Genomic DNA, 26,144 nt, shown 5'->3' with positions numbered 1-26,144 from the left:
AAAGAAATAGTGGTGCCGGGCGGCTATACTACGTTCTTTCCTAATTTTTTAAAAGAAATAGTAGTGTCGTGCGGCTCTACTCTGTTTTCCCTAATTTTTTAAATAGTAAACATACAATATTCGTATTGAACATGTGCGTATGTATTTTTTTTATATTTAATTCACTTATTACAAAATTTTCAATAATACACACAAAATTAATGTATTATACATATATTTTTTAATACAAATATTATATAGTGGCAGAACTTTTAAGTTGTAATTTGCCAAAATGATATCTATAAAGTATAAATAATGCAACTATGAGGGTCCTTTTTTATTTTTTTTGATTAATTTTTTAAAAGAAATAGTATAGCCGTGAGGCGATACTCTGTTTTTCATAATTTTTTAAAAGAAAGCGTATAGCCGTTCGGCTATACTCTGTTTTTATAATTTGTTAAAATAAACGGCTCTACTATGTTTTTCATAATTTTTAAAAGAAATAGTACAGCCGTGCGGCTATACTCCGTTTTTCACGAATGTTTTAGAAAGTAAACATACAATCTTTGTATTGAACATGTACGTATGTATTTTTTATATTTAATACACATATTTTTTAAAAACTTTTCAATAATACACACAAAATTAACGTATTATACATATGTTATTGAATACAAATATTATACAGTGGTCGAAGCTTGAAGTTGTAATTTGTCAAAATTTTGCCGAATAAAATACGTACGTATAGCCATATACCAAATTAGTATCTATAAAGTATAAATAATGCAACTAGGAGGGTCCTTCTTTCTTTTTTTTTGTTTTATACTTTTCTTTCCGAATTTTTTAAAAGAAATATCGTATAGCTGTGCGGGAGGGAGGGAGGGATGGATGCATATTTTATAGTGTATCATTATCATTAAATAACTTAGGGTTAGTCATTAGGGATTGACTTTTTGAAACTTTGCTTAGTCTTCTCTTTTTGTTTTTGTTTTTGTTTTTGTGTTTTTTACAAACCGATATTTAAAACCACCATATGGGAAAGGAGATTCAAACTTAGATACAAGGGAACTGGCACCCATATTACATGCACACATCATGTATAATTAATGATTGATGCAATGATCACCAAACAGAAGCATAATATTTTTATTTGAAATATGGAATACATACTTGGTCAACAGTATATATAAGGATGTTTATACAATTGTGAATAAAATAGAACAAAGTCAACTGCTTTGCACGATTCATGTCCTTAATTAGATGATCCCTTCTGTGACATAAAAATACTGAAATAATAATAATAATAATAATAATAATAAGAGGTAACCTCATTTTGTGATCTAATGATCATTTGGAAAGAAGCGTTCTTCCAAGGCTCTACCAAATATAAATATAGTAGATTTACCAAAACAGAGTAGTGACTTCCATATCCCAGTTTAGCTTATGGCAGACCAAATTAAATACCTCTGTAGCTTTTTTTATACACTCGCAAAAACAAAAACAAGAACTATATATAGAGAAGAAGGAAATTACTGTCAACTTTTTTCAAACCATTCTTAGATATTCACATATAACATACATAGAAATACAATCACATTATTTATTACTAAACACAATGCATGGAGATTAATACAACTCCTTATTTCATTATTTCACATGACCTCGAAGGTATGGATTAGCCAATTACAGGAACCTTGGTAACAATGCCACGTTTATTGACCCAAACTCGAACCCTATCGCATCGAAAATCAGCAGTGACAAATGTTCCTTCTTTCACAATCACAGCATTCACCAAATGATTCTCACTCTCAATCGTTGCCACGGCGTCCTTCCCTTGTCTCCGATGAGCTCGGGCCATGAATCCTTACCTTCACATTCAGACGACATGATCAACCGATTGCCTTTCCTTTTACTTAGAATGGTACTTCAACTCTCTGAGCTCTCTCTTTCTCTCTTGTATTGTAATATTGTTTGTGGTGTATTGGGGTGAAGAAGAGATATGTGTATTTATAGTGGTACCATTTAATGGATTGTGGTTGGTTGTTATTGACTTTTTTGGTGTGTTACGTAGCAGAAAGTTAATTTGCTTTGTTTTCAACATCTTATGTACGTACAAACCTTACCGCCAATATTTGTGTATATCTCTTCATCACACATGTAGAAGCAAACCCAAGGATGATATAATTTAACCCTGTTGTAAAATGACTTAAAAGGACTTAAGGAAAAAGAAAGAGACACACACACAAAAAAAGACGTAAGACTTCTCAAGTTCTCACATAACCCTATCGTTTGATAGAAAGAAAAAAAAACACATGATAGCTACAACTCCTTGCTCATGATTCCTCTTATGACTTTTTAGTGCTTAGAACTCAATTCTCAAATAATTTTCTTCTCTTTTGTATTCATTCAATCAAATTGTTTATGAAGAAGAAAACAACGAGACAAGGGATGTTGAAGAGAATGATTTTGGCGAAAAGGTAAGGAAATTCTATTTGAACAGAATTTTTAAGATCTTTACGATTACTTAAAGCATTGGGAGATGAGTATTTCTTGGACTCTGATTTTTTTCCTTAAACAAATTAAAAATCTGAAAACCTGGGGATGAATCAACAATTCTACCATTTGGGCTTTGTTGATTACACAAAGAACGTTCCTTACAAAACCAGTTTGGCTGAAGATTCTTTGAGGCATGAGAAGGTGAAGAAGGCTTTGGGGGTTACTGGGTCGTTGGTTTTTTAGGAATGCAGTGATTTGGTGGGGGATATTTTGCATGAAGATGTGATGAAGAGTGTGAAATACATGGTGGAATATTTGATGAAGAAGAACAAGGTCTTGTTGTTCCAGGGGAAGTTTGATTTGAGAGATGGTGTGGTTTCCATTGAGGCAAAAAGAGATGTATAGTAAACATGAGAGACAGAGAGATGGAGCGTGAGAGATGGAAAATACGATATAGCAAAAATGAGAGAGAGAAAGAGATGTGTGGGCCGTCAGAGAGAGAGAGAAGACATGAGCAAAGAGGATAAAAGGAGAGAGGAAATGAGTAAGTAATTAAAAAGGTATTTTAGGAATATTGGTGGGTGGAAAAATAGGATTGTGTTTTTTAAAATTTATATGGTGGGTAGGAAGATAAGGTGGGTGGGAAAATAGGACAGGTGGGTGGAAATAGCAGCACTCAGCTTTTTTCATACACTCGCAAAAACAAAAACAAGAACTATAGAGAAGACTTAAGGGAATTACTGTCAACTTTTATCAAACCATTCTTAGATATTCACATATAACATACATAGAAAGACAATCACATTATTTATTACTAAACACAATGCATGGAGATTAATACAACTCCTTATTTCATTATTTCACATGACCTCGAAGGTATGGATTACCCAATTATAGGAACCTTGGTAACAATGCCACGTTTATTGACCCAAACTCGAACCCTATCGCATCGAAAATCAGAAGTGACAAATGTTCCTTCTTTCACAATCACAGCATTCACCAAATGATTCTCGCTCTCAATCGTTGCCGCGGCGTCCTTCCCCTTGTCTCCGATGAGCTCGGGCCATGAATCCTTACCTTCACATTCAGACGACATGATCAACCGACTGCCTTTTCTTTTACTTAGAATGGTACTTCAACTCTCTGAGCTCTCTCTTTCTCTCTTGTATTGTAATATTGTTTGTGGTGTATTGGGGTGAAGAAGAGATATGTGTATTTATAGTGGTACCATTTAATGGATTGTGGTTGGTTGTTATTGACTTTTTTGGTGTGTTACGTAGGCAGAAAGTTAATTTGCTTTGTTTTCAACATCTTATGTACGTACAAACCTTACCGCCAATATTTGTGTATATCTCTTCATCACACAGAAAAATGCAATTTAGCAGCAGATTCAAAGTCAACATTGTTGCCGGCTTGAGAAACATTCAATATATATAGCATAGCCAGTCAGCTAATTGTTTTTTAAAAAAATAGTATAGCCACCCGGCTATACAAAAAAAGATAAAACCAGGCATCACCCTAATTGAACTAACAGTAATTCGACGTTGCGGATGCCTCTCAGATTTGTTTTCCTGATACAATTGAAGTTCAAAACTTATATTTATAACAATCAAAGACCTTGGAAAATCTGAGAACTTTTCATTCTTACTGATTGAAAGGATGTTTCATAAAACCGAAGCTCTACCACCAATTCCAGAAATCCAGTGAAACTTGAGGCATCAAATATTAACAATCAAACATTAGGTTCATGACCAATCGATCAAACCCCTTTTTTTCTCCCTCTTGCTTGCTTCTGCAATGCCATTGCAGCAATAAAAACAACAAGAACAACCAGCCTAAAATAGACCCAACCAGCCTAGACGCCCGCCTAGCCGCCTAGCGACCGCCTAGCCGCCTAGCGCCTGCCTAGCGACCGTCCTCCGGGTTCAGCACCGAAAAAAAGCCCCAACCAGCCTAGGCGCCCGCCTAGCCGCCTAGCGACCGCCTAGCGCCCGCCTAGCGAAGCACAAGTCATTGCAGCAACAAAAACAACATACGTAATATGTGCATCTATTGGGTAACTGCAAAATATCTAATATTAACAAAAACAACAAGAACACAACTATATTGGAATTAGATCAGATCCATAACAGAGTTAATAACGTCAGTGAGATCAGATCCAATCTGTCAAATCAAAAGGAATTAGATCTACTTCGTTGCTCATAGAAGAAACGCACTGTCTTCTGTTAAACGAAAGAGATTGAACGGGTCCAGTAAATCTCTTTATACAAAGAAACACGGCAGAGAGTAGAGAGAGAGAGAGAGTCAAAAAGAATCTTCTGTTCTTTTCTCGGCCGTCATTTCATTGTATAAAAAAATGGAATGAACCCTTTGGTTGATTGATTTTGAGCCTTTAATACCCTATTCCATTTGAAGGCAAAAGATGAAGGTACCGCCTCTGTCTATCTATGGCTAAGGCTTAGGCACGGGTGAAGAATGATGATGTTATGTTGATATTTATAGGCACAAAGATGCACCACGTGTCTCTCTCTCTCTCTCTTCCTGCATACTCTCCACGGAAATCAACAGTGAAAAGAAAAACCCTAGTCAAAGTCAAACACCTTTATATGGTCAAACACCTTTGGGCCTTTTCGAACCAAAAAAATAAAGCCTTTGGGCCTTCGGGTGCTCAATGGTGATTATAATTGGCAAACATCACTTTTGGTCCTTATAGTTTGTCGGATTTTTATTTTTGTCCTTTTGATTTCAATTCTGACAATCAAACCCCTATAGATATCTAGCAATTCAATGGCTCATCCAAATTTCCGTCCAATTCTGCAATGGAGTATGCGTCGCTGACATGAAGAGGTATTGTGGACAAAATTAGAGGGAATTTAATAGAATTTGTAATGTGTCCTTTTATTACGAGGGATTTAAAATAGAGACAAAATTTACGTTTATAATTTGACCCATTTACGAAATATAGAAAAAATTAGTTCGAAAAAATAGAAAACAAAACAATTCCAAAGCCAATTTGGTCAGAGTGCTAAAATATAAATGTGGATCCGATAAAATTTCTCTAAAATATTTGATAAGGCAGAAGTATACTTTACGAGTGTTCAGGTGAAGTTGTTTTGTCCAATCAAAAGGTGCCCAATCTTGATCAAAGCTCTTAACTGCTTGCTTTTGTGCCTCAACTGTCTCGTATCTTCGGCGCCGGTACATGTCTTCCTCAGGCAATTGTAGCATGCCTCTGATAACATTCAGCCCAAGATTGCTATTGAACTGTGTTTCATCATCAATCACATGGACAAACCCCTTATTTAAACCAAACTCGACATGGAAATAAGGAAAGTGCTCTGGAATTGTGCCCCGTAATCCCTTCACGCTTGTGTCGATCCATTCATCTTCAGCTTCATCAATTGCCAGTGATTTTTTTTTTCGAAGGTGCAGAAAAATTAAAGTCAATGTGAATTCAACAATATAGACTAAAATGTATATAACACTTTAGTCTGTGTGTGTGTGTATCACACACAGCTGGGCATGCACGCGTATAGGGTTAATGACCTAAATGGTCCCCAAACTATTGCCCCAGTATCATTTTGGTCCACCAACTAAAATTTTCAATTCAAACATCCTTAAACTTTTCATAATGTACCAATATGGTCCATCCATCAAAGTCTGTTTATTATTCTGTGAAATTGAGGGGCAAAACCGTATTTTTAGGTGAGTATCATCATGTTAAAGGGTTAATGACCTAACTGGTCCCCCAACTATTGCTCCAGTATCATTTTGGTCCCCCAACTATTGCTCCAGTATCATTTTGGTCCCCAAAACTCCCATTTTCTTCTTCTTCCTCCTCCCTCCCAACTGCCACGAAATTGTTGCAAGATTCACTGTTAGCAATTCAGCAAGTTTCAGTCTTTATGTCGGCCATGGATGATGGCATTCCAAGCTTCGCAAACATACACGAATCACATAAAATCCTTGGGCGGAAGCCGTAAAAGAATGTCGAACACAAGCTCCGGTGGAATGTATGGGGTGGTTGTTGAAAGCTTGGGTTTAGGGTTAGAATTTGGGGCCATTTCAATTTGTGCATCAATGGATTCAACACTCAACATACTCTCAGAGTCAATAGAAAAATCTAATTTCTTAACAGCTCTCCACCTATAACAAGAACCCTAACAATCAAATTCAATTTATTTTATTTATAAATAAAGAAGAAAAGAAATTAAGCACAATAACAAATTGGTACATTATGAAACGTTTAAGGACGTTTGAATTGAAAATTTTTGTTGGTGGACCAAAATGATATTGGGGCAATAGTTTGGGGATCAGTTAGGTCATTAACCCTTTAACAGGATGATACTCACCTAAAAATACGATTTTGTCCCTCAATTTCACAGAATAATAAACAGACTTTGACGGATGGACCATATTGGTACATTATGAAAAGTTTAAGGACGTTTGAATTGAAAATTTTAGTTGGTGGACCAAAATGATACTGGGGCAATAGTTTGGGGACCATTTAGGTCATTAACCCTAAATACTTATGTAGCTTTTTTTTATACACTCACAAAAACAAAAACAAGAACTATAAAGAAGAAAGAAATTACTGTCAACTTTTATCAAACCATTCTTAGATATTCACATATAACATACATAGAAAGACAATCACATTATTTATTATTAAACACAATGCATGGAGATTAATACAACTCCTTATTTCATTATTTCACTATTTCACATGACCTCGAAGGTATGGATTAGCCAATTATAGGAACCTTGGTAACAATGCTACCTTTATTGACCCAAACTCGAACCCTATCGCATCGAAAATCAGCAGTGACAAATGTTCCTTCTTTCACAATCACAGCATTCACCAAATGATTCTCGCTCTCAATCATTGCCGCGGCATCCTTCCCCTTGTCTCCGACGAGCTCAGGCCATGAATCTTTACCTTCACATTCAGACGACATGATCAACCGATTGCCTTTTCTTTTACTTAGAATGGTACTTCAACTCTCTGAGCTCTCTCTCTCTCTTGTATTGTAATATTGTTTGTGGTGTATTGGGGTGAAGATGAGATATGCGTATTTATAGTGGTATACCATTTAATGGATTGTGGTTTTGACTTTTTTGCAGGAGATATACACAAACGTTGGCGGTAAGGTTTGTACGTACATAGGTTTTGAAAACGAAGCAAATTAACTTTCAGCCTACGTAAGGATGATATAATTTTCAGTCAATATGCAATGCAATTTAACATCAGATTCAAAGTCAACATTGTTGCAGGCTTAAGAAACATTCAGTTTTGTTGAATGCACAATATATATATATATATATATATATATATATATATTGTGATTAGCTCTAATGGAAAAAGTCTGTTGTATCGAAGGTCAAGAAATCTGGTTTGTATCGATACACGTACTTGGATGATAAGTATTGTTGACAAAATCTGAAGGACATAAAATAAAGATACTGGAAAACATTTAGGGATAACGTCAGGTGATATTGATTTATGTTATTTTGTGACAACCTCGGATCCTCATATTGTGAAAAGCTGCACTTGATCACCATATAATGCATTTCCTGATACAACTAACTTGACTTTTTTTCTCCCAAAAATAGTATAGCCGCCCGGCTATACCTATACCTATTTGGCTATACCTATACCTATATACCTATACCTATTTGGCTATACTCGCAAGGAGGATCCTTTTTTATATATAGTATATAGCCGCGCGGCTATACGCTCAGGTTTTTATATGCACATAGTATACCTGCTCGGCTATGCTCAGGTTTTTAAAGTTAGTATAGCCGCGCGGCTATACTTATTCTGACACGTGGAAACCGAATCGCAAGGAGGGTCCTTTTTAATATATATATATATATATATATATATATATAGTATAGCCGGGCGGCTATACTCGGCTTTTTAATTTTTTTTAAAATAGTATAACCGCGCGGCTGTACTTATTCTGACACATAGTATACCTGTTTTTTTTTTTTCAAAATAGTATAGCCAGGCGGCTATACTCGGTTGTTTTTTCTTCTTGATTTTAGCCCAACTTAGCACCCCAATAATTCGAACACAGATTATTCTCTCTATAAATGAGTGTTGGATTTGTTTTCAAATCCCGTAACATTTCCTGATACAATTGAAGTTCAAAACTTACAGAAAAAATGTTAATTTATAACAATCAAAGAGCTTGGAAAATCTGAGAACATTTCATTCTTACTGATTGAAAGGATATGTTTCATAAAACCGAAGCTCTACCACCAATTCCAGAAATCCAGTGAAACTTGAGGCATCAAAAATTAACAATCAAACATTAGGTTCATGACCAATCGATCAAAAAGCATAAAACCCCTTTTTTTTTCTTGCTTCCTTCTGCACTGACATTGCAGCAACAAAAACAACAAGAACAAACCCCTTATTTAAACCAAACTCGACATAGAAATAAGGAACGCCTAGCGACCGCCTAGCCGCCTAGCCGCCTAGCGCCCGCCTAGCGAAGCACAAGTCATTGCAGCAACAAAAACAACATACGTAATATGTGCATCTATTTGGGTAACTGCAAAATATCTAATATCAACAAAAACAGCAAGAACACAACTATATTGGGTAAGGAACAAAAACATCGTTAATAACGTCAGTGAGAGCAGATCCAATCTGTCAAATCTAAAGGAGTTAGATCTACTTCGTTGCTCATAGAAGAAACGCACTGTCTTCTGTTAAACGAAAGAGATTGAACGGGTCCAGTACATCTCTTTATACAAAGAAACACGGCAGAGAGTAGAGAGAGAGAGAGAGTCAGAAAGAATCTTCTGTTCTTTTCTCGGCCGTGATTTCATTGTATAAAAAAATGGAATGAACCCTTCGATTGATTGATTGATTTTGAGCCTTCAATACCCTATTCCATTTGAAGGCAAAAGATGAAGGTACCGCCGCTGTAAGCTGAAGATGAGTGTACGGCTCTGTCTATCTATGGCTAGGGCTTAGGCACGGGTGAAGAATGATGATGTTATGTTGATATTTATAGGCACAAAGATGCACCACGTGTCTCTCTCTCTCTCTGCCTGCGTACTCTCCACGGAAATCAGCAGTGAAAAGGAAAACCCTAGGCAAAGTCAAACACCTTTATATTGGTGTAAAAAGCCTTTGGGCCTTTTCGACCATAAAAATAAGCCTTTGGGCCTTCGGGTGCTCGATGGTTATTTTTACAATTGACAAACATCAGTCCTTATAGTTTGTCGAAGAGGTAAGAAATAACCATTGACAAACTATAATACATTATTAATTATCTTTTCTAAACAATTCGACAAATTTTAATTTTCAATTTTGTCCATGTGATTTTAATTCTGACAATCAAACCCTTATAGATATCTAGCAAGTCCAAATTTCCGTTCAATTCTGCAACAAAACAAAGCATGCGTCGCTGACATGAAGAGGTATTGTGGACAAAATTATAGGGAATTTAATAGAATTTGTAACGTGTCCTTGAATTGCGAGGAATTTAAAATAGAGACAAAATTTACGGAAGTGAAACTATAAAAACCACATTGGTAAACTACGTGAACCAAAAATGACTTTTTAATTTTACCTTTATAATTTGACCCATTTACCAAATATAGCAAATTAGTTGGAAAAAAATGCAAAACAAAACAATTCCAAGCCAATTTGGATCCAATAAAATTTCTCTAAAATATTTTATGAGCATGAATTACACTATAAGGCAGAAGTATACCTACGGCCCAAATGGCTACAAGTACCAAGTGTTCAGGTGAAAAACTCCCAAGTAACCTTGTCATCCCTTACTCTCTATATCTACAATAACGCCAAAAAAAAAAATTGGTTTTAGGATTCGTTAAGTTGTTTTGTCCAGTCAAAAGCCGCCCAATCTTGATCAAAGCTCTTAACTGCTTGCTTTTGTGCCTCCACTGTCTCGTATCTTCGGCGCCGGTACATGTCTTCCTCAGGCAATTGTAGCATGCCTCTGATAACATTCAGCCCAAGATTGCTGTTGAACTGTGTTTCATCATCAATCACATGGACAAACCCCTTATTTAAACCAAACTCGACATGGAAATAAGGAAAGTGCTCCGGAATTGAGCCCCGTAATCCCTTCACGCTTGTGTCGATCAGTTTTTTTGCATTGTGTTGGCTCCACTCATCTTCAGCTTCATCAATTGCCTGAGAAATTTTTTTTCAAAGGTGCAGAAAAATTAAAGTCAGAATGTGAATTCAACATTATAGACTAAAATGTATATAACATTTTAGTCTGTGTGTGTATCATGTATGACAAAATCTATAAGCTGGACATGCACACGTATATGTACATGTATATGTATCTAAATTTACTATGACAGATTTTTTGATAGAGAATAATGTCACTTGATTCTTAATATTCAAGAAAATAAGGGAATAAATCATACGAGTTTTCCAGAAAAATAAGTAAAAGCATTTCAAAACGAGCAGCAGAAATCAATGTATTTTAAAGAAAAATAAGAACATATCCTTACCTTTTTAAAATATAGAGGAGCCTCCTTCGCAATTTCATGGGGCAAAGGAATGCACTCAACTATACAGTGACGGCGTTGTTGAGCCAACCCCATAACAGTTTCAAGAAACACTACTTCCTTCTCTTGCTTTGCAAACATCATAATCAGGCATTTCTTGAAATTTCGAATTTCTTGCCACACATCGTCATCAACAGCTCTTGTGGATGGCACATGCTGTGGAGGATTATATAGATCGGAATCAACTCATAATAACAAAGCATTTAAAATATTAGAGAAAGAGCGAACTAAGATTGCATCCCCTAGTAATCAAATCAACTTAGATGTTTCACATCAATCTGAAAAAGGTTCACCATCCTTTCCAAAGAATATAGACAAATCCAGTACAAAGTTAAAATATCCTAGGGTCTCTACTTCTGAGAAATGACACCCACTCACATTTTATAAACAGCCAGTACAAAGTTATAATCCAGTACTAATTAAGCTCACCTGCATCGGCAAAATGCAACAATGACCAGGTGCAACAGGCTGCTGCTTTGGCAACATCAAATATGAGAAATTTGCAATTGCCACAACAAGATGTGCTGGCCTGCTTGGATTCTCAAAGCAAAAGAGGCAGCGCTCTTGCTGAGTGGAGAAACGATTTGCAAAACTGTTCTTCTGGGTGACCTTATGATCATCACTTCCCCGTTTCTTCCTAGACTTTCTGCTTGGACCATCATCATCATAGTCATATTCATCATCTGCCTGGCCAGATATACTGTATTTTTTGTTCTGCATTATCCTTTGGGCTAGATGCATATCAGCATCATCCTCCTTTTTCTTCTGGCGAAGGGACACATCCTGCTTAACATATCTAGATAAAAGGCTACCTGATTAGTGATCAGAATAAAAATTCCAACCAATAATTACAATCATTAGTATATGTGAAAAATAAACAAATCACTGAAATGGTAAAGTGCACAGGAAAAAACACACAAGAACAATCCTTTTCAGGAACTGCAAAGCAAACCTCTAAGAGTTGGCCGATGTTTTATGATGTTTTATGTCACAAATGCTACATTGCACCAGTTCCTTTTAATGATCCTTCAAATTGTAGTTTGTTTACAGAAATGATAAAGCACACTGGAATAAAACAAGAAATGAAGACTCCTTTTCAGGAACTGCAAAAAGAACCGAAAGAGTTGGCCCATGTTCACTGTTAAAAATACTTACTTTGCTCCACTGTTCCTTTTTATAACTTAATGAATTCTTACACAATTGCATCTTATTTACAGCACAAGAACATTAGAATAAGCAAAAAGAATCAAGAATAAAATTATTGAACATTACCTGCTTGTGCTCCTTTCATTTTGTGGTCTAATTGAATTATCTCCATCAGCCTGCTTTGCCTTTATGTTTTCTACTTCTTTCTATTAACAAAAAAATAAATGTCAGTTAATAACAGAAAAAACAAAGGAAGAAAATAAAAGATCATGACCCCATAAATTATTATTGTCCACATCCTATGAGTTTGTTAAAGAAGTGCGTTAACATAAATAATCGTAAGAAAAGTAGAAATTATCCCAATACAGGTAAATATAGCTATCTCTTTCTTTACAAATGAATTTGATGCATACAAAAGCAGCAGGGGCGCAATCCAAGCACATCAATGATGTAAGGATTTTGAAAAGTTGAGGAAGGAACCAGTGAACAAAGGGAAGCAAAACTAAGAACCTAAATAGCCTTAACTGCAGAAGGGTCAAATCCACTGCATCAGAAGTTGGAAGGCTTCTATCCTAAGTTGCTCAAGAAACTGAAGTGTAAACAGACTTTAATCAAATTTTAATTGTTGCTGATGACAGAGTATGGTTAATACAACCTCCTAAAATATTAGCTTTATATAACTGCACTGCATCAGAAGTTGGAAGGCTTCTATCCTAAGTTGCTCAAGAAACTGCGGTGTAAAAAGACTTTAATCAAATTTTAATTGTTGCTCATGACAGAGTATGGTTAATACAAACTACTAAAATATTAGCTTATAGGATATAAAGCCAAATCACATGATATATCCCTCCATCAAGAGAGAGAGAGAGTAATTGCCATGTTTCTTACCAGAAGTTCCTCAGCTTCTTCATGCTTTCCTTTCAAACGAAGTTGAAAAGCCTTAGCTGCCAACTGGTTCACACTCAGTTCACCCTTAAATGCAGCACTAACTTCACTAGGTTTGCTAGTGTCTGCTACATTTTCATAAACAGGACTACTAAAATCATCAGTCCGCTTACCAAGAACCTCAGACATGAAGCTTCCATCGTTAGAAAACGTATTTAAGCTAGACACTGCCTCCGCTATAAGACCAGAGTCCTTAGTAGAAACATCTCGATTCTTTTGCTTTTTCCAGGATAACGAATCTCGAACTTTAGGCTCCCTCATTTTAGGATGTCCGAGAGATACATCCTTCAGGTAGTGCCGACTAGTGTCCTAGTAACCACATCCAACTAGCACGTCAGAAAAATGAAAAAATTATTTTTTAACTAAAAAACAATGCCAATAAATTTCAGTTCAATTTCACAGTTAAGCATTTTTTTTAAATAGAGAGCTCCCATATACCTTTTTACTATCCATGTCACTTTGATTGTTGGAACTTGGTTGGTTATCCTCACTCAGCCCTTTCTTTCTACTTTTTATGGCATGCAGATGAGCACGAGATTGGGCAGCTTTATTAGATGCCACAGAGACTGTTAGTTGACCAAGAGAGCCCCAACGCTCCCCAACAACCTGTATAATTCCAATGCATTAAAAAAGACAAGGTTCAGACCAAAAAAACGAAACAAGGTAGGCAGTGAACTTGCGGTGCTTGCTAAGACCTAGAAAGCTAAGGTAGCATACCTCCTGGAGCCTTCGTCCTTCTCGAGTTGCTTGCTCTTTCGCACGCTTCAGTGCTTTAAGTCTCCAACTTGCACCTCCATCCCCAACAACAGAGGAAGATAAAAGTTGGTCCGCACCAGCTTTCGGTTCATCTGTATCTTCTGGATAACCACTTCCATCATCCTTGAAATACGGATTTAATTCCCTGGGATTGACCTTCTTTATCTAACACACAGGGAAGATAAAGTACAGTTAGTAAACAACCATATAATTGTAAGAAAATGAAGAAGGCAAGGAAGCATAATATTGGACCCAAAAAAAATCCCAAGTGATGCAATTTAAGCCACCATTGGAGCAGAAGCTAGAAGGGAAACATATTATATGCTGGCATCACTAGAATCCAGAAGAACACAACTCCACAAAAACAATTTCATAAACAAAACCTTTCACAGCAACCAAAATGAGTAGCTAAAGATTTAGTTTCTCTCTTCTAAAATAATTATTTATTTTCTCAACTAAAAGAATCACAAACCACCTGTTATTTTTAGAAGAAGGTAACTTGTTCTGTTGGGTGGGGGGGTGGGGTAAATTTCACTAATCCCTGAGTTTTAACCCATGTCTCATTTTAGTCCTTGAACTGTATAACATATGACACTTAACCTCCTAAACTAGCAATCTTCTGTTTAGTTAGTCCAAATAATAACTTCTGTTTAAATTTCTTAACAAAAGTGATCACGTCAGTGGCACATGACCACTTTGTTAAGTACAACAGTCATGGCTGATCTGCACCCAATTAATGGGGTTACTCAACCTTTTCCTCTGCCATCTCATTGCTGACCACTACCAACCAAACAAACAGGACTATGTTGGCTATATAATAGAAACTTAGCAGCCCATTTGTAACACTACAACTATAAAGGTTAGATGCATGATTTACAAGGTGAAAGCGTACCTCCTCAACCGGAGTTTCCTTTGGTAGCTCCTCAACAATCACTGTAGGTGTTCTATCTGTTTTTCCTTCAGGTCGAAGCATCCACTCTAACCCAATTTCCTTCCTTGCAATTTCTCCATCTTTCGAAGGAATAGTTCCTCTACCACCATCTATATGATGGAACAGAGCATGAATGTGATCAACATCATATCATTAGATTTAAAAAAACCTTTTAGAAAAATCGCATAGATAACCTACCAGAGAATTCTTCATCCTCAAGGCTTCCGTGACTCCTATTTTTACTCTTTCTCTTTTCGTATTTTCTACTACCTTTCTTGCGCTTTTCTTTCCTATCAGAATAACTATCACTGTCTTCCCCATCAGAAGGAGAAGAAGAATGATCTTCTGATATATATGCTTTTTTACCACTACTCGATCTCTTCTTTGACCTATAGCTGACCTCATCCTTGGACATATCCTCACAACTTCTCTTTCCTTTTCTCTTACTCTGACTCTTTCTTCTATCACGATCAGAATTTCCCACACTTTCATTGCCCGAAGAATATGACGATGATGAATACTCATCAGACGAATACCACTTTTTTCTAGACCCCTTCTTTATGCTCTCAAGATCTTCACCATCTGAACTACTATAGCGAGAACTCCTCTTTCCCTTCCTACGCTTATCATCATGACTACCTGACCTCTTCTTCTGTTTCTGTTTCTGTTTTGCAGGAGCACTGGAATTCTCATCCTGTTACCAATAGCAAAAACCATTAATCTACTCTTTAGAAAGAACAAATAAGAAAACAAAACAAAAGAAGGATAGACTCTACTTTATCAATCTGGTCTCGAGGTATGAACTTCACTCCAGCAAGCATTGTTGTTTCTAATTGCCAAGAATTTGGACAAGGTACATACAGTCAAACAACAGTGTCCTGCAGACAAACACAAAAAGAATAGAAAGATCTGTTACTTTTCAAAGATGAAACACAATAATGTCATACTATAAATTAATGGTTTACATGGTGGGGTTCTGATGTTAAATGGAAAATTATACAATCCATTGTACTCAGTAAGAAAGGTCTAATGATACTGAACCCTTTTTAAGAAGGAAAAAAGTTTCGATAAGAGCTGAAATGTCGCTGCTGCACAGCATTAAACTTTGATAAAAGATGTAATTTGGATTGTTGGAAGAACTGATCGCTGTAGATAAATGGTAGCAACTAGAGCTGTGAATAAAATGCCTTTCTAATCTTCCTATCAGCCATGGATTGTTTCCACAGACTCAAAGCTGTGTATATATTACACACACAACAGTTACTTCCTTTACTTTCAAGTCATATTGACTCACGTCATTAATGCTTATTACTCTTCCTTACTTGCACCATTGCATTGCAAAAAACTTCAACAGGCAACTAGCATCAACTTACCCACGAGTTGAAACTGATGAGAAAACTAAAAACAAAGGACGTATATTTAAATAGAATAATCCAGACCAAGTTGGAATTGAAGTTCTTGTTCTCGTTGGTGGCCAAGAAAGCAATGGATTCAAATATCAGCAGAATTCAATTGAGGCATGCGTTGAGAAAAACGAAGAGGGGTTGATGCAAGCAGAAGAAAAAAGGCAAAAACAGAGGAAGGGTACTAAAAACAGATCAATGAAAAATGAGAAAACCCAAATTTCTGTTATTGAAACCTAGCATTTCAAGTTAAGCAAGCATACAAATTCTTGAAAAATTAGAGAATGAAATTACCAGCAGCGGCGTGCTTTGTGGCTATGGTGGCAGCCTCGTTTGACGGCGTTCGAACGTTTGCTTTTTGGCGGTGATGAGAGGTTGGCACAGAGTCAACAGTTGGGCACGGAGAGAATGATGTCCTCTATCTTTCTCAGCAGAAATTATCAACCCAAATTCAGCAAAAGAGTGTGAGCTGTTTCGGAAGAACCCAAATCAAAAATCAAGAGAAAGCAAAAGCCAGTTCTCAGTAGTGATGATTTGGATTTGTTAAGAAGGATGATGGACGCGTTGGCCCTGCGCTAGCGCTACGCTTGAGAAATCAAAACTGAGAGGAAACCCGAAAAAAAATATTAAAAACACCCCGAGAGAGAGGAAAGTTTCGACTGAGAAGTTGTTTGGGCCTCACGTGCTAGGCTTGCATGCACAGGCCCTTTGCCTATATTTTCCAAATTTTGAAGGGAAGCTATTTTTTGGCAAAATTAGAACTCCGCCAACTTTTCCTTTTTTTTTTAATTTTTTTTACGGATAGAAGTTCATACTTTATTCATTGAGGATGAATATAAGAGTTTTTTTTTCCCCCAAGAAAGGCTGTGGGTAAACTCACAAATATCATGAAGACTTTTAACCCACGACCACACTTAGAGTACAACAAAGTACAACAAATATCTAGGCTAATCCAATTAACACCCCATTGAATATAAGAGATTTAGCATTTAGCTAGTCACTGGGGTCTATCCTCAATTCAAACACTAAAATTGAAGTTTTTGTTGCCTGATTACTTTCACAATACGCATGCTTAGCTATACCGACTTTGTTTTGTAGTTTTCAATTAAATTATTTTGATGAAATTCACAATTCTATGTGGTATATAAACAAACCAACGACAATTATGATTCAAACAAACAATTACACAATTCATTTATGTCCTAAAATTCTAACAATTGTTTTTGCTTCTCATGTTCCTCTTCCTTGTGGAACTTCCAAACCGAAGCCATAATGCCATTAGAGGTTGAGCATTTAGGCTTTTCCCTTTGGATCTGCAATATCAGTACACAGCACTTGTTAAAACTTCAAAGCAAACATACACTAAAAAATGTAGAAAAAGCATATGTGATTTTACTCTTTGCTTAGAGTTGCTCTTGTGGATCTTCACTGTCTTCAACTCATCTGGTCTGTTCTTTAAGTATTCCTTCAACTGCTCCTCATTCATGGCATCTATCATGTTGGTCTGTCAAAATGAGATGAAAAAAAAATGCATATGAGTCTTTTAACGTCATAGATTGTGTTTTACCAATGTAACATCTCTCAACCCCTTTGACCGCGCGCATTGGTTTCACCGTGTAAGAATCAACGTGATCAATAGTCCAAATGATTTATAACATGCTCAAGTGAAAACCAAACATCTATGATATGTACATGGAAGAAAAACAAGACAATAGAAAATGAAAGAAATATTAGTACCCATGTTTTGAGATCCTCTATTTGTTTTTCCAGGACCTCAGCCTCCTTGTCTGCAAGGCTCTTTCTCTCCTCCCATGAAATAACTCTAGGCTCTATTGTTGTCTTTGGTTTCTTCGTTCCTTCCCTCATTGTAGACATTGTTTTCTTCTTATTTCACATAACCAGCAATGGAGATTGAATCAAAGAACTGAAGTAAACCTGCAATGAAATCAATACAAATAATGAACATGTATTAATAGGAAACTAAAAGTAACGGTTGACTTAGATAATGGAAAAGTATATATGATGGTATATACATTAAAGCTAGACAGTTACATACCTTTCGAAGAAAAAAAAGAGCTAGACAGTTGCATGATGAAATACGTTAAAGAGAAACAAGAGCTCTTTCACATGTTGCCAAAGATTTCAACTTTTTTCTGTTGCAAAGAATGCATTTCGAAGAACCAAAACCCCGTGCTCTCTTTCCTCTCAATTCAAAGGGTTGTTTACCAGATTCCATTACATTTAATATTGTAATTCAGAGTTTTCTTCCAGAACATAAGATTCGAAAAGCAATAGAGCTTGTTGAAATAATGTGTAAGAGGGATTTGGCACCTAATGAATCACCATGTGATGGAGCTCCTGAATCACTTCCCGATTTTCTTTGAGATGAATCGTGCAACACAAGAAAGTATTCATCCCCGTACCGTGCAACAAAAGAAAGTATTGTAGTATTCTTCAATTCAATGCTATACGATTCAACATTTTACATTGTAGTGGCTATGTTTGCCTTTTCCAGTTGCTAATATTGATGTAAATTAGCAACCGGGGGTTAAACTGAACTCATATAAAACTTGGAACAGCTAGGGAGAAGAAGAAACATCTTCTAGATGCCCATCTTCTTTTCATGATAGAAGTTACAAACGTTTGTACGCCTCTAAAAACCTCAACACTTAAAAAAAAAACAAAAAACAAAAAAAATAACATCTACAACAAGATACAAAATAGACATGTAGAAACAAAAGTAAGCAAAGATCCTGGGCGCGGGTATTTGCATAAACATGCTGAGATTTAGAATTGAAAAGTCAGACACTAATTGTCCGCTGCCCTCTTTCGACCTCGACCTCGAGACCTAGTCCTCGGAACATCCTTGGAGGTAGCTGGAAGATCTTTCAAAGATTCGTCCTCACTTTTCTCATCACCGCTGACAAAAGGTTCAGTTTGGTCTGAACTCACTTCCTCTTCTTCTGGCAGTTTTCCAGCAATTTCTTGTTTTGAAATCTTATCTCGAAGCTCTCTTAGTTTAGCTTTTTTTGAATTCAAGACCCCAAGAAACTAGAAGAAGTTAAGGAAAATTCAGTCAAGACATTCAAGAAAAAGAATTACTTGCACAAAGATAATTCTCAATTAAATGATCGAGTTGGATAAAAACAATCAAGTCAATCAAATGCCTAATACTCATTTGGAAAGATCATGCTGATTAGTTCAAAACTAAAGAGTATCTGAAAAACAAAGACATCAAAAATTTGACTGCAAACCATTGCAAGGTATTCTTCACATGAAAAACCAACTCTCACATGGGTATATCATCTGCTGGACACCACAGTCTAGAGTGCAATGATTGTCAACTGTATTATATGGCAAAAGAAGTTCGAAGATTCATTTACAAAATAAAGAAACATTTTGAGAACACAAAGATAAAAAAAACAATATCGATGAGTAGATCATAAGAGGTATATTATGGTGCACCTTCGCATAAATAGCGGATTCAAATTCTATCTTCTCATTGGTAAGCTTCTCACTCAGTGCTAGACACTTCTCAGCTTCCACTTTCAACCTCTCAAATGATTGAGTTTTTCTCACAACTTCTTCCTATACATACACACATTCATATACTAACATGAATTAGACAAGCAACCAAATTAGACAATCCAAAGCAACAATTTGGAAGCCTAAAAAAATCAGTCTAATGCAACATCGGCTTCTCCATAAACCCAATGCATCAGGACCAGGTGAAAGTAACATCCAATGGACACAACATCATAGGCATTTATATGAAAAAGTTGACCCAACTGCGTTCCTTCAGAAACACAAAATTCTTCCAAAACATAAACCACAACTTATCTTTGATTACCAAATTTCAAAAATTCAAAGAGGGAGTTCATATTGGGTGGATTCCAACAAAATATAATAGAGTATAGAGCACTTGAAAGTCATATCATTCATGTTCATAAGACACACTGCTTCAGTATTTTAAAAAAATTACAAAAAGGAGGAAATTTACACTTAGCCCAACATTTGCATCCATGAGAAAATCCAATACTGCTGCTGTGGTTTGCTTACTATTAGGCGATGGCTGACATTTCCACCGCCATTCTAGCTTGGTCCCTTCCTTCTCAAAAGTCCATGACAACTGCACAAACAACAATTACACAATCAAACACACAAATACACTATAAACACAATTTCCCCCAAAATAAAATCCCTAATTTTAATTACTCTTTTGTGGCCATCGCCGGCATCAGCGAAGCCGTAGGCGGAGTCTGGGTGCTGAAACCCTAGGTAGCGCTCGGCCAACGCCACGTACTCCGAGACCGGCTGATCCCACTGAGCCGCTCGGTCTCTCACTTGTTCTTCCGACGCGTGGCAGATCCAAGCGTTGAGGCCGTCGGTGATGGAGAGGTCAAAGCGGGACTCGAACCACGTGCCCTTCACGTAGATGGGTTGTTGAGCTTCTTTGAGTTGGAGCTTTAAGCACGTGTGCTTTGGGCTCGGGGTCTCCATTGTTGCAGGCTGAAAGCTTTCTCTACACGCTCGGTAAAAGGAGAAACCTTGATTTTGGGTTTTGGGTCTTCGACTCTTCCCGCCTTCCTTTGATCATATGGATTAACCGATTAAAGTCAGCACCTTTTTTTCCTCTCTTTCTTCCAAAAGTATCAAGCTTTTTTATTTTCAAACTACCAATGACATATTCACACACTACCAATGCCATTTTTCATGAAATTATACCTCATTAACGTCTTTTAAAGTTCTCTTACAAATGCAAATATAGGTTAAGTTAATTAACCAAGACAATTTAAAGTATTTTATTAATAGGTTTAGATGAAATAATCTTCATTAGAAAGTATAAAAGAGAAATATAAATTGGATCAAAGAACTGAACTTTCCTATCACCAATCTCGTAAAACTTTTTGAGAGTATTTGTGATAAATTTGTATAAAAAAGAACCATAAAGCAAAGGGTCTTTCGCATAGGTTCATGATAACTTTACATTTTAGAGAAAAATCCTTCAAGTTCAATATTCCAGTAAAAAAAAATTATAAGTAAAAAAATTATAATACACTAAAAACCATAAGTTATCATGAAGCAATATGACCATAAAATGACATGGTCAGTGTCACTACAACAAAACAAAAGCAGTGTCAGATTGGCACTGACGGATAAATAATCACACAAGGGCATCTTAGGCAGCCGTGCGGTACAACCCCATCTGAAATTATAACTAGTTTCATCAATCAATCAACCAAAGCCCATCCAGAAAATCATGTCTCTGAAATTCTCTCACTCAGCAATTATTGTGCTCTTTCTCTGCTCCTTCCCTGCAATCTTAGCTGATGAAGAGGAAGACCCAACAATCAAAACAATGGAGGATTTCTCTGGCTACCCTATTCACGAGCCACACTCTAGCTTTCAGAACACTGTCTCTTCACTATCCGTTGACACTCAAAGTTTGCAGAAACAGGTACTTAATCAAATATGACGAATATTACAATTTCTTGATTGGTTTTTACCAACTTGGTCACTTTGGCTTATTGGGTTTTATAAAGTGTCTCATAAATAAAGCTGTTTGAGAAACTTGGGTGTGTTCATTTGTTCATATCTGAGCTAATTTTGTGAATATTTGGTTTTTAGATTGATGAACTTTCAACTTTCTCGGATACACCTGCCCCATCAGTTACCAGGATCTTGTACTCTGACAAGGATGTATTGGCTCGTAGGTATGTATGTCATTATATCAGTATCTATCAAACAACTAAGCTTAAATTTTAGCCAATCCATTCAGATTTCTTACTGAACTTTGCTTGATTGTAGAATATCAGCATTCTGTACCATTTATGTTGTATGTATAGATTGACTAGCAATATGCTACTTGCATTTTGCATCCCAATGGTGTGTTATATATCTTATATGTTAGAGTTGGAGTAAGTGTAAGAATTTTGTTTGAAGTTTTTTTTTTTTCCGTGATAAAAACAAATCTAAACATTGAGCATAATAGCGGATAATGACAGGATGAGAACTGTGGTAATGCATACAAATATTGATATTTATGTTGAGATGAGATTTAACCGTTGCTATGTCTCTAATTTTGTTTTTTTTTGGTAATGTTTAACTGCAGATTCATAAAAAACTTGATGGGACTCTCTGGTCTCTCTGTTAGAGAGGATGCTATTGGTAACATATTTGGTCGGTGGTGAGTGTACTATGCCCCAATCTTGTAACTTTTATTGTATTCAATTCTGTCATTTTAACATTGTACGGTTATAAACTTGGGGTTTCAATTAAACTTTGGAAAACCCTGATTCCCAACTTCTTTGGGTGTGGTAGTTTGGTACTTATCCGTTTTTGTCCTCCTTCGTCCTTGTAGCCCAGAGCTGGGCCTTGTTTAGTTTGGTTACATTGTTCTTTATATTACACTTTTATTTTGTTGACCATGTTTTTGTCTTGCTTTCCTATATGCAGGGAAGGCTATAACCCAGATCTTTCTGCAGTTGGAACTGGCTCTCACATTGATGCCATTCCATACTCCGGAAAGTATGATGGGGTTGTGGGTGTTCTAGGTGCTATAGAAGCCATCAACGTACTAAAAAGGTTTGCACCTTTCATGAGTCCTGGCTGATGTTAATATGCACCTAGGTATTAAAAAATTTCAAAGTCTGAACATAAAATTGCCATCTTAATTGATTTAGGCGAGCCTGGAGCCTTAGCATGCTTGATTTGGCCCCACAAGATATTCTCCCTGTAATGTATCCCTTTAGGATTTCTATTAGCAATTGAGTTTTACATTCGTGGGTGATCTAATTTTATTTATTTTTTAGCTAAGAGGCTTATAATTAACTCTCTTCTGGTAGTATAAGTTAACCACATAGGTGCAGGGTTGAACTACTCAGATGGCTATCTGCTTTCAAACCAGAAGTAGGATAAGTCAGGACCCTAGGGGAGTTGATCACAACACACTCATCTATAGATGATTCAGCAAGAGATTGGAAACATTTGTTGTAGTTGAATAGTATCCTACCCCTTCATCCAAATATACCCCGAAAGTGTATAATAACATTGGGTTTACAGCATCATTAAGTTCCTCAAACAATAATTCAACTTATAAGATGATAAATGAAAATCAAGATACAAACATGTCTATCCTACATAAAATAATAATAAAATCAGAATATTGAGTAGATTGTAACATTGTGGAAGTATTGGTAATGGAAAATATCCTTATCAGAAAGTACAATTTCAAATTTTGTATGTGGTTTTCCTAAGGTGAAATGTAGTTCCAACTCTCTGGTTATGCAACTGGCTGTTTGGCAGGTCTGGGTTCAAACCTAAACGATCGCTGGAAGTTATCTTGTTCACCTCAGAAGAGCCGACACGCTTTGGAATCAGCTGTCTGGGAAGGTTAGGACCGCTTACAGTTTAACTCACAAGAAGCCATACTGATGTTTCAGTTAATTTTCTGCTCAAAACCTTTTACCCACTTTATGTTTTAATTCTTAAGTGTTGGCTTGACTCCAACAATGAGGTGTATTGATTTAGTAAATCCATTCTACCTTTTCCCTATATCTAATTAAAATATTGTGCAGCCGCCTAATGGCGGGGAGTAAGGCACTTGCTAACGCTCTGAAGACAACAGTTGATGGTCAAAATATATCCTTCTTTGATGCTGCACAATCTGCTGGTTACACCAAAGATGAAGGGGACTTATCCAGCGTGTTCCTGGAAAAAGGAAGCTACTCTGCTTTTGTGGAATTGCATATTGAGCAGGGCCCCATTTTGGAGGATGAAGGTAGGCCTTTTTTGACATATACATTCCTGAAAATATCTTATACCGATCAACCGTGTGTTTTTTGGTCCAGGTATATCAATTGGCATTGTAACAGCCATTGCAGCCCCAGCAAGCATAAAAGTGGATTTTCAAGGCAATGGAGGCCATGCGGGTGCTGTCCTAATGCCAAATAGGTGAATTGTTTTTCAGGCTGTTCAGAGGACTATATCAACTGGTGTACTTTCCATGTTGAAGAGGTCCAGGATTATATGCAATTGGCCCCCACCCCCTACCCCCACCCGCCCAGTGCTCATGATATTTCCCCAATAGTTTTTGAAAAATGACTCATCCTGCTAAACTTTTTTTTTTTTTTGGTTAAAATCAGAGTGATTTATGAATCTGTATAATATTTCCTTTTATTACTGACATTGCATTACGAATACAAGTTCTACTGCAGTTTCCTCGCCTGAGGTTTTCAATTTTGCTAATCATTCTAAATTGTTCCTTCGATTTATGGTTCTGTGCAATTTCGACATCTTAGTTTTTTTTCCCTTTGCTCATTTCAAGTCCCTTCCAGGAATTACTGTGACTGCAGATGCGCATCAGTAGTATTATATTTCCTAATGTCAAATATGAGCTATCTCGAATTAGGTCACCCTTACCAGTTTCTTGTTATACTTGTTCCATTAAACATGAAGCATAACTGTTTCATACATCATTTGTACCAGAAATGATGTAGGACTGGCAGCTGCAGAATTAGCGCTAGCTGTTGAGAGATATGTATTAGAATCTGGATCTATTGATACTGTTGGTACAGTTGGTAAGTTGTGTTTCCTTCACACCTAAATGTAAGACGATGGCTTAATTCTTTGACTTTCTTCAATATTTTGTCGAACTGTTTTAGCGCTCTTGTGTTGGATATTGTTGTTAATAATTCCTTTTGACAAGGTATTCTGGAGCTACATCCTGGAGCCATCAACAGCATCCCGAGCAAATCACATTTAGAAATTGGTATGCTTTGTGGGATTACCTTTTCAAGTACAACATACAATTTATAGTACCAAGTTGGTTTTTCCTTACAATACTTCGTGGTTGTTAAATTTACTGAAGTTTTAGAAGATCATTGTATATCCCTCTCATGGCTTTGCCATAATTTGAGCTTTTTGGATACCAATCTTTGGATTACATATAATATATGTATATTTTTTTCATTTTGCAGACACAAGAGACATTGATGAAGAACGAAGAAACATTGTAATTGAGAAAATCCATCAATCTGCAATTACTATAGCCAGTAAACGTGGGGCCAATCTATCAGAATTCAAAATTGTAAATCAGGATCCACCAGCACTTTCTGATAAATCAATACTTGAGGCAATGGAAGCTTCATCGAAAGAGCTAAACTTAACACACAAGTTTATGATTAGCCGAGCTTACCATGATTCACTGTTCATGGCCAGGTAAGAGAGTCTCTAGAAGTTCTACATTTATCCCTGTGTCTCACCCCCGAGAAAACAAGAAAAACAAATAAACAAAACCATGTTTTATTTATCCCATGTTCATCAGAAGTTCAGCTGTTTAGTACATGCTTATTCATACTCCGCAAAGGGTTACTTAGGATGTTAACATACCTTTATTTGGAGAAATTCAGATGGTGAAGAGAATGCCATAATTATCTTTTTCCACAAATAGATTCTGATGATTTATTTTCACATCCTTGCAGAGTATCCCCGATGGGTATGATATTCATTCCATGTTACAAAGGTAGAATATCCTGTCTATTTTTTTCTACAAACCAGGAATCATTTCCACTTGCTGGTAACCTTATGATAGATCAAGTGATCGATACAAGGCTCGTATATACTGATGTCCATTTGGTTTTGCAGGTTACAGCCACAAGCCTGAAGAATATGCCTCCAGTCAGGATATATCTAATGGGGTCAAGGTATTAGCCTTGACCCTTGCCAAGTTGTCATTGCAGTGATGTTTCTTCCATTTTAGTGTTGTTGGCTGGATAAACTAAGTTTACATATTTGGGGTATATCGTTCCATTTACCCCGTTGTGTTTATGTAATGATGATTTGTATGTATACTTTCCATTGAAGACTCTATTACCACGTTCATTGTAAAGAAAAATGGACCTTTCACAACTTAGTTGAGAGAG

General features: G+C 36.5%; 4 protein-coding genes and 3 pseudogenes across 5 annotated transcripts; 1 reads left to right on the top strand and 6 right to left on the bottom strand.

The window, feature by feature from the left end:
- Positions 1–1,602: 1,602 nt before the first annotated feature.
- Positions 1,603–2,297, bottom strand: LOC148297136 (glu S.griseus protease inhibitor-like; annotated as a pseudogene).
- An 898-nt stretch (positions 2,298–3,195) lies between these two features.
- On the bottom strand, positions 3,196–3,672 carry LOC148297135 (glu S.griseus protease inhibitor pseudogene; annotated as a pseudogene).
- A 3,548-nt stretch (positions 3,673–7,220) lies between these two features.
- Positions 7,221–7,433, bottom strand: LOC110745987 (glu S.griseus protease inhibitor pseudogene; annotated as a pseudogene).
- A 2,696-nt stretch (positions 7,434–10,129) lies between these two features.
- On the bottom strand, positions 10,130–16,848 carry LOC110745984 (CwfJ-like family protein). The gene is made up of 11 exons (XM_088247177.1): positions 16,516–16,848; positions 15,595–15,696; positions 15,017–15,512; positions 14,780–14,928; positions 13,849–14,052; positions 13,570–13,737; positions 13,075–13,440; positions 12,313–12,392; positions 11,470–11,836; positions 10,984–11,196; positions 10,130–10,654 (listed from the first exon to the last, which is right to left on the bottom strand). The coding sequence occupies exons 2-11, from the start codon at positions 15,637–15,639 to the stop codon at positions 10,319–10,321; spliced, it is 2,424 nt and encodes an 807-aa protein (XP_088103303.1). The 5' UTR covers positions 15,640–15,696; positions 16,516–16,848; the 3' UTR covers positions 10,130–10,318.
- Positions 16,849–17,364: 516 nt separating this feature from the next.
- On the bottom strand, positions 17,365–18,535 carry LOC110745976 (uncharacterized). The gene is made up of 4 exons (XM_021946162.2): positions 18,278–18,535; positions 17,959–18,156; positions 17,618–17,725; positions 17,365–17,534 (listed from the first exon to the last, which is right to left on the bottom strand). Exons 2-4 carry the CDS (start codon positions 18,094–18,096, stop codon positions 17,424–17,426), a joined length of 357 nt encoding a protein of 118 aa, XP_021801854.1. The 5' UTR covers positions 18,097–18,156; positions 18,278–18,535; the 3' UTR covers positions 17,365–17,423.
- Positions 18,536–18,807: 272 nt separating this feature from the next.
- On the bottom strand, positions 18,808–20,898 carry LOC110745975 (DNA repair protein XRCC4-like). Of its 2 annotated transcripts, XM_021946160.2 has the most exons (4): positions 20,437–20,893; positions 20,222–20,350; positions 19,687–19,809; positions 18,808–19,272 (listed from the first exon to the last, which is right to left on the bottom strand). In XM_021946160.2, exons 1-4 carry the CDS (start codon positions 20,719–20,721, stop codon positions 19,030–19,032), a joined length of 780 nt encoding a protein of 259 aa, XP_021801852.2. In that variant the 5' UTR covers positions 20,722–20,893; the 3' UTR covers positions 18,808–19,029. The 2 variants fall into 2 exon arrangements, with proteins under 2 accessions (XP_021801852.2, XP_021801853.2); XM_021946161.2 differs by lacking the exon at positions 19,687–19,809 and having other exon boundaries at positions 20,437–20,898.
- A 459-nt stretch (positions 20,899–21,357) lies between these two features.
- On the top strand, positions 21,358–26,130 carry UAH (ureidoglycolate amidohydrolase). Its single transcript, XM_021946165.2, has 12 exons — positions 21,358–21,679; positions 21,850–21,935; positions 22,334–22,408; positions 22,678–22,806; positions 23,527–23,613; positions 23,799–24,001; positions 24,072–24,174; positions 24,709–24,800; positions 24,929–24,991; positions 25,200–25,440; positions 25,704–25,744; positions 25,867–26,130. The coding sequence occupies exons 1-12, from the start codon at positions 21,482–21,484 to the stop codon at positions 25,962–25,964; spliced, it is 1,416 nt and encodes a 471-aa protein (XP_021801857.1). The 5' UTR covers positions 21,358–21,481; the 3' UTR covers positions 25,965–26,130.
- Positions 26,131–26,144: the final 14 nt, after the last annotated feature.

The sequence above is a fragment of the Prunus avium genome, chromosome 1 (assembly GCF_965620075.1).
Source record: "Prunus avium chromosome 1, drPruAviu1.hap1.1, whole genome shotgun sequence".
In the NCBI taxonomy this organism is placed as follows: domain Eukaryota; kingdom Viridiplantae; phylum Streptophyta; class Magnoliopsida; order Rosales; family Rosaceae; genus Prunus; species Prunus avium.
This window is presented reverse-complemented; position numbering and strand designations above follow the sequence as displayed.

Excerpts from the sequence above, each read along its gene's own strand:
- LOC110745984 (XM_088247177.1), bottom strand. The coding sequence starts at position 15,639 with ATGCTTGCTGGAGTGAAGTTCATACCTCGAGACCAGATTGATAAA. Across the intron at positions 14,929-15,016 it reads TGAGGATGAAGAATTCTCTG|ATGGTGGTAGAGGAACTATT; the intron begins GTAGGTTATCTA and ends TCCATCATATAG. Across the intron at positions 11,837-12,312 it reads AATGAAAGGAGCACAAGCAG|ATATGTTAAGCAGGATGTGT; the intron begins GTAATGTTCAAT and ends CCTTTTATCTAG.
- LOC110745976 (XM_021946162.2), bottom strand. The coding sequence starts at position 18,096 with ATGTCTACAATGAGGGAAGGAACGAAGAAACCAAAGACAACAATAGAG. Across the intron at positions 17,726-17,958 it reads TAGAGGATCTCAAAACATGG|ACCAACATGATAGATGCCAT; the intron begins GTACTAATATTT and ends TCATTTTGACAG. Across the intron at positions 17,535-17,617 it reads AGAGCAACTCTAAGCAAAGA|ATCCAAAGGGAAAAGCCTAA; the intron begins GTAAAATCACAT and ends CTGATATTGCAG.
- LOC110745975 (XM_021946160.2), bottom strand. The coding sequence starts at position 20,721 with ATGGAGACCCCGAGCCCAAAGCACACGTGCTTAAAGCTCCAACTCAAA. Across the intron at positions 19,810-20,221 it reads ATGCAAATGTTGGGCTAAGT|GAAGAAGTTGTGAGAAAAAC; the intron begins GTAAATTTCCTC and ends GTGTATGTATAG. Across the intron at positions 19,273-19,686 it reads AATCCGCTATTTATGCGAAG|TTTCTTGGGGTCTTGAATTC; the intron begins GTGCACCATAAT and ends AACTTCTTCTAG.
- UAH (XM_021946165.2), top strand. The coding sequence starts at position 21,482 with ATGTCTCTGAAATTCTCTCACTCAGCAATTATTGTGCTCTTTCTCTGC. Across the intron at positions 24,992-25,199 it reads CAAATCACATTTAGAAATTG|ACACAAGAGACATTGATGAA; the intron begins GTATGCTTTGTG and ends TTCATTTTGCAG. Across the intron at positions 25,441-25,703 it reads GATTCACTGTTCATGGCCAG|AGTATCCCCGATGGGTATGA; the intron begins GTAAGAGAGTCT and ends ACATCCTTGCAG.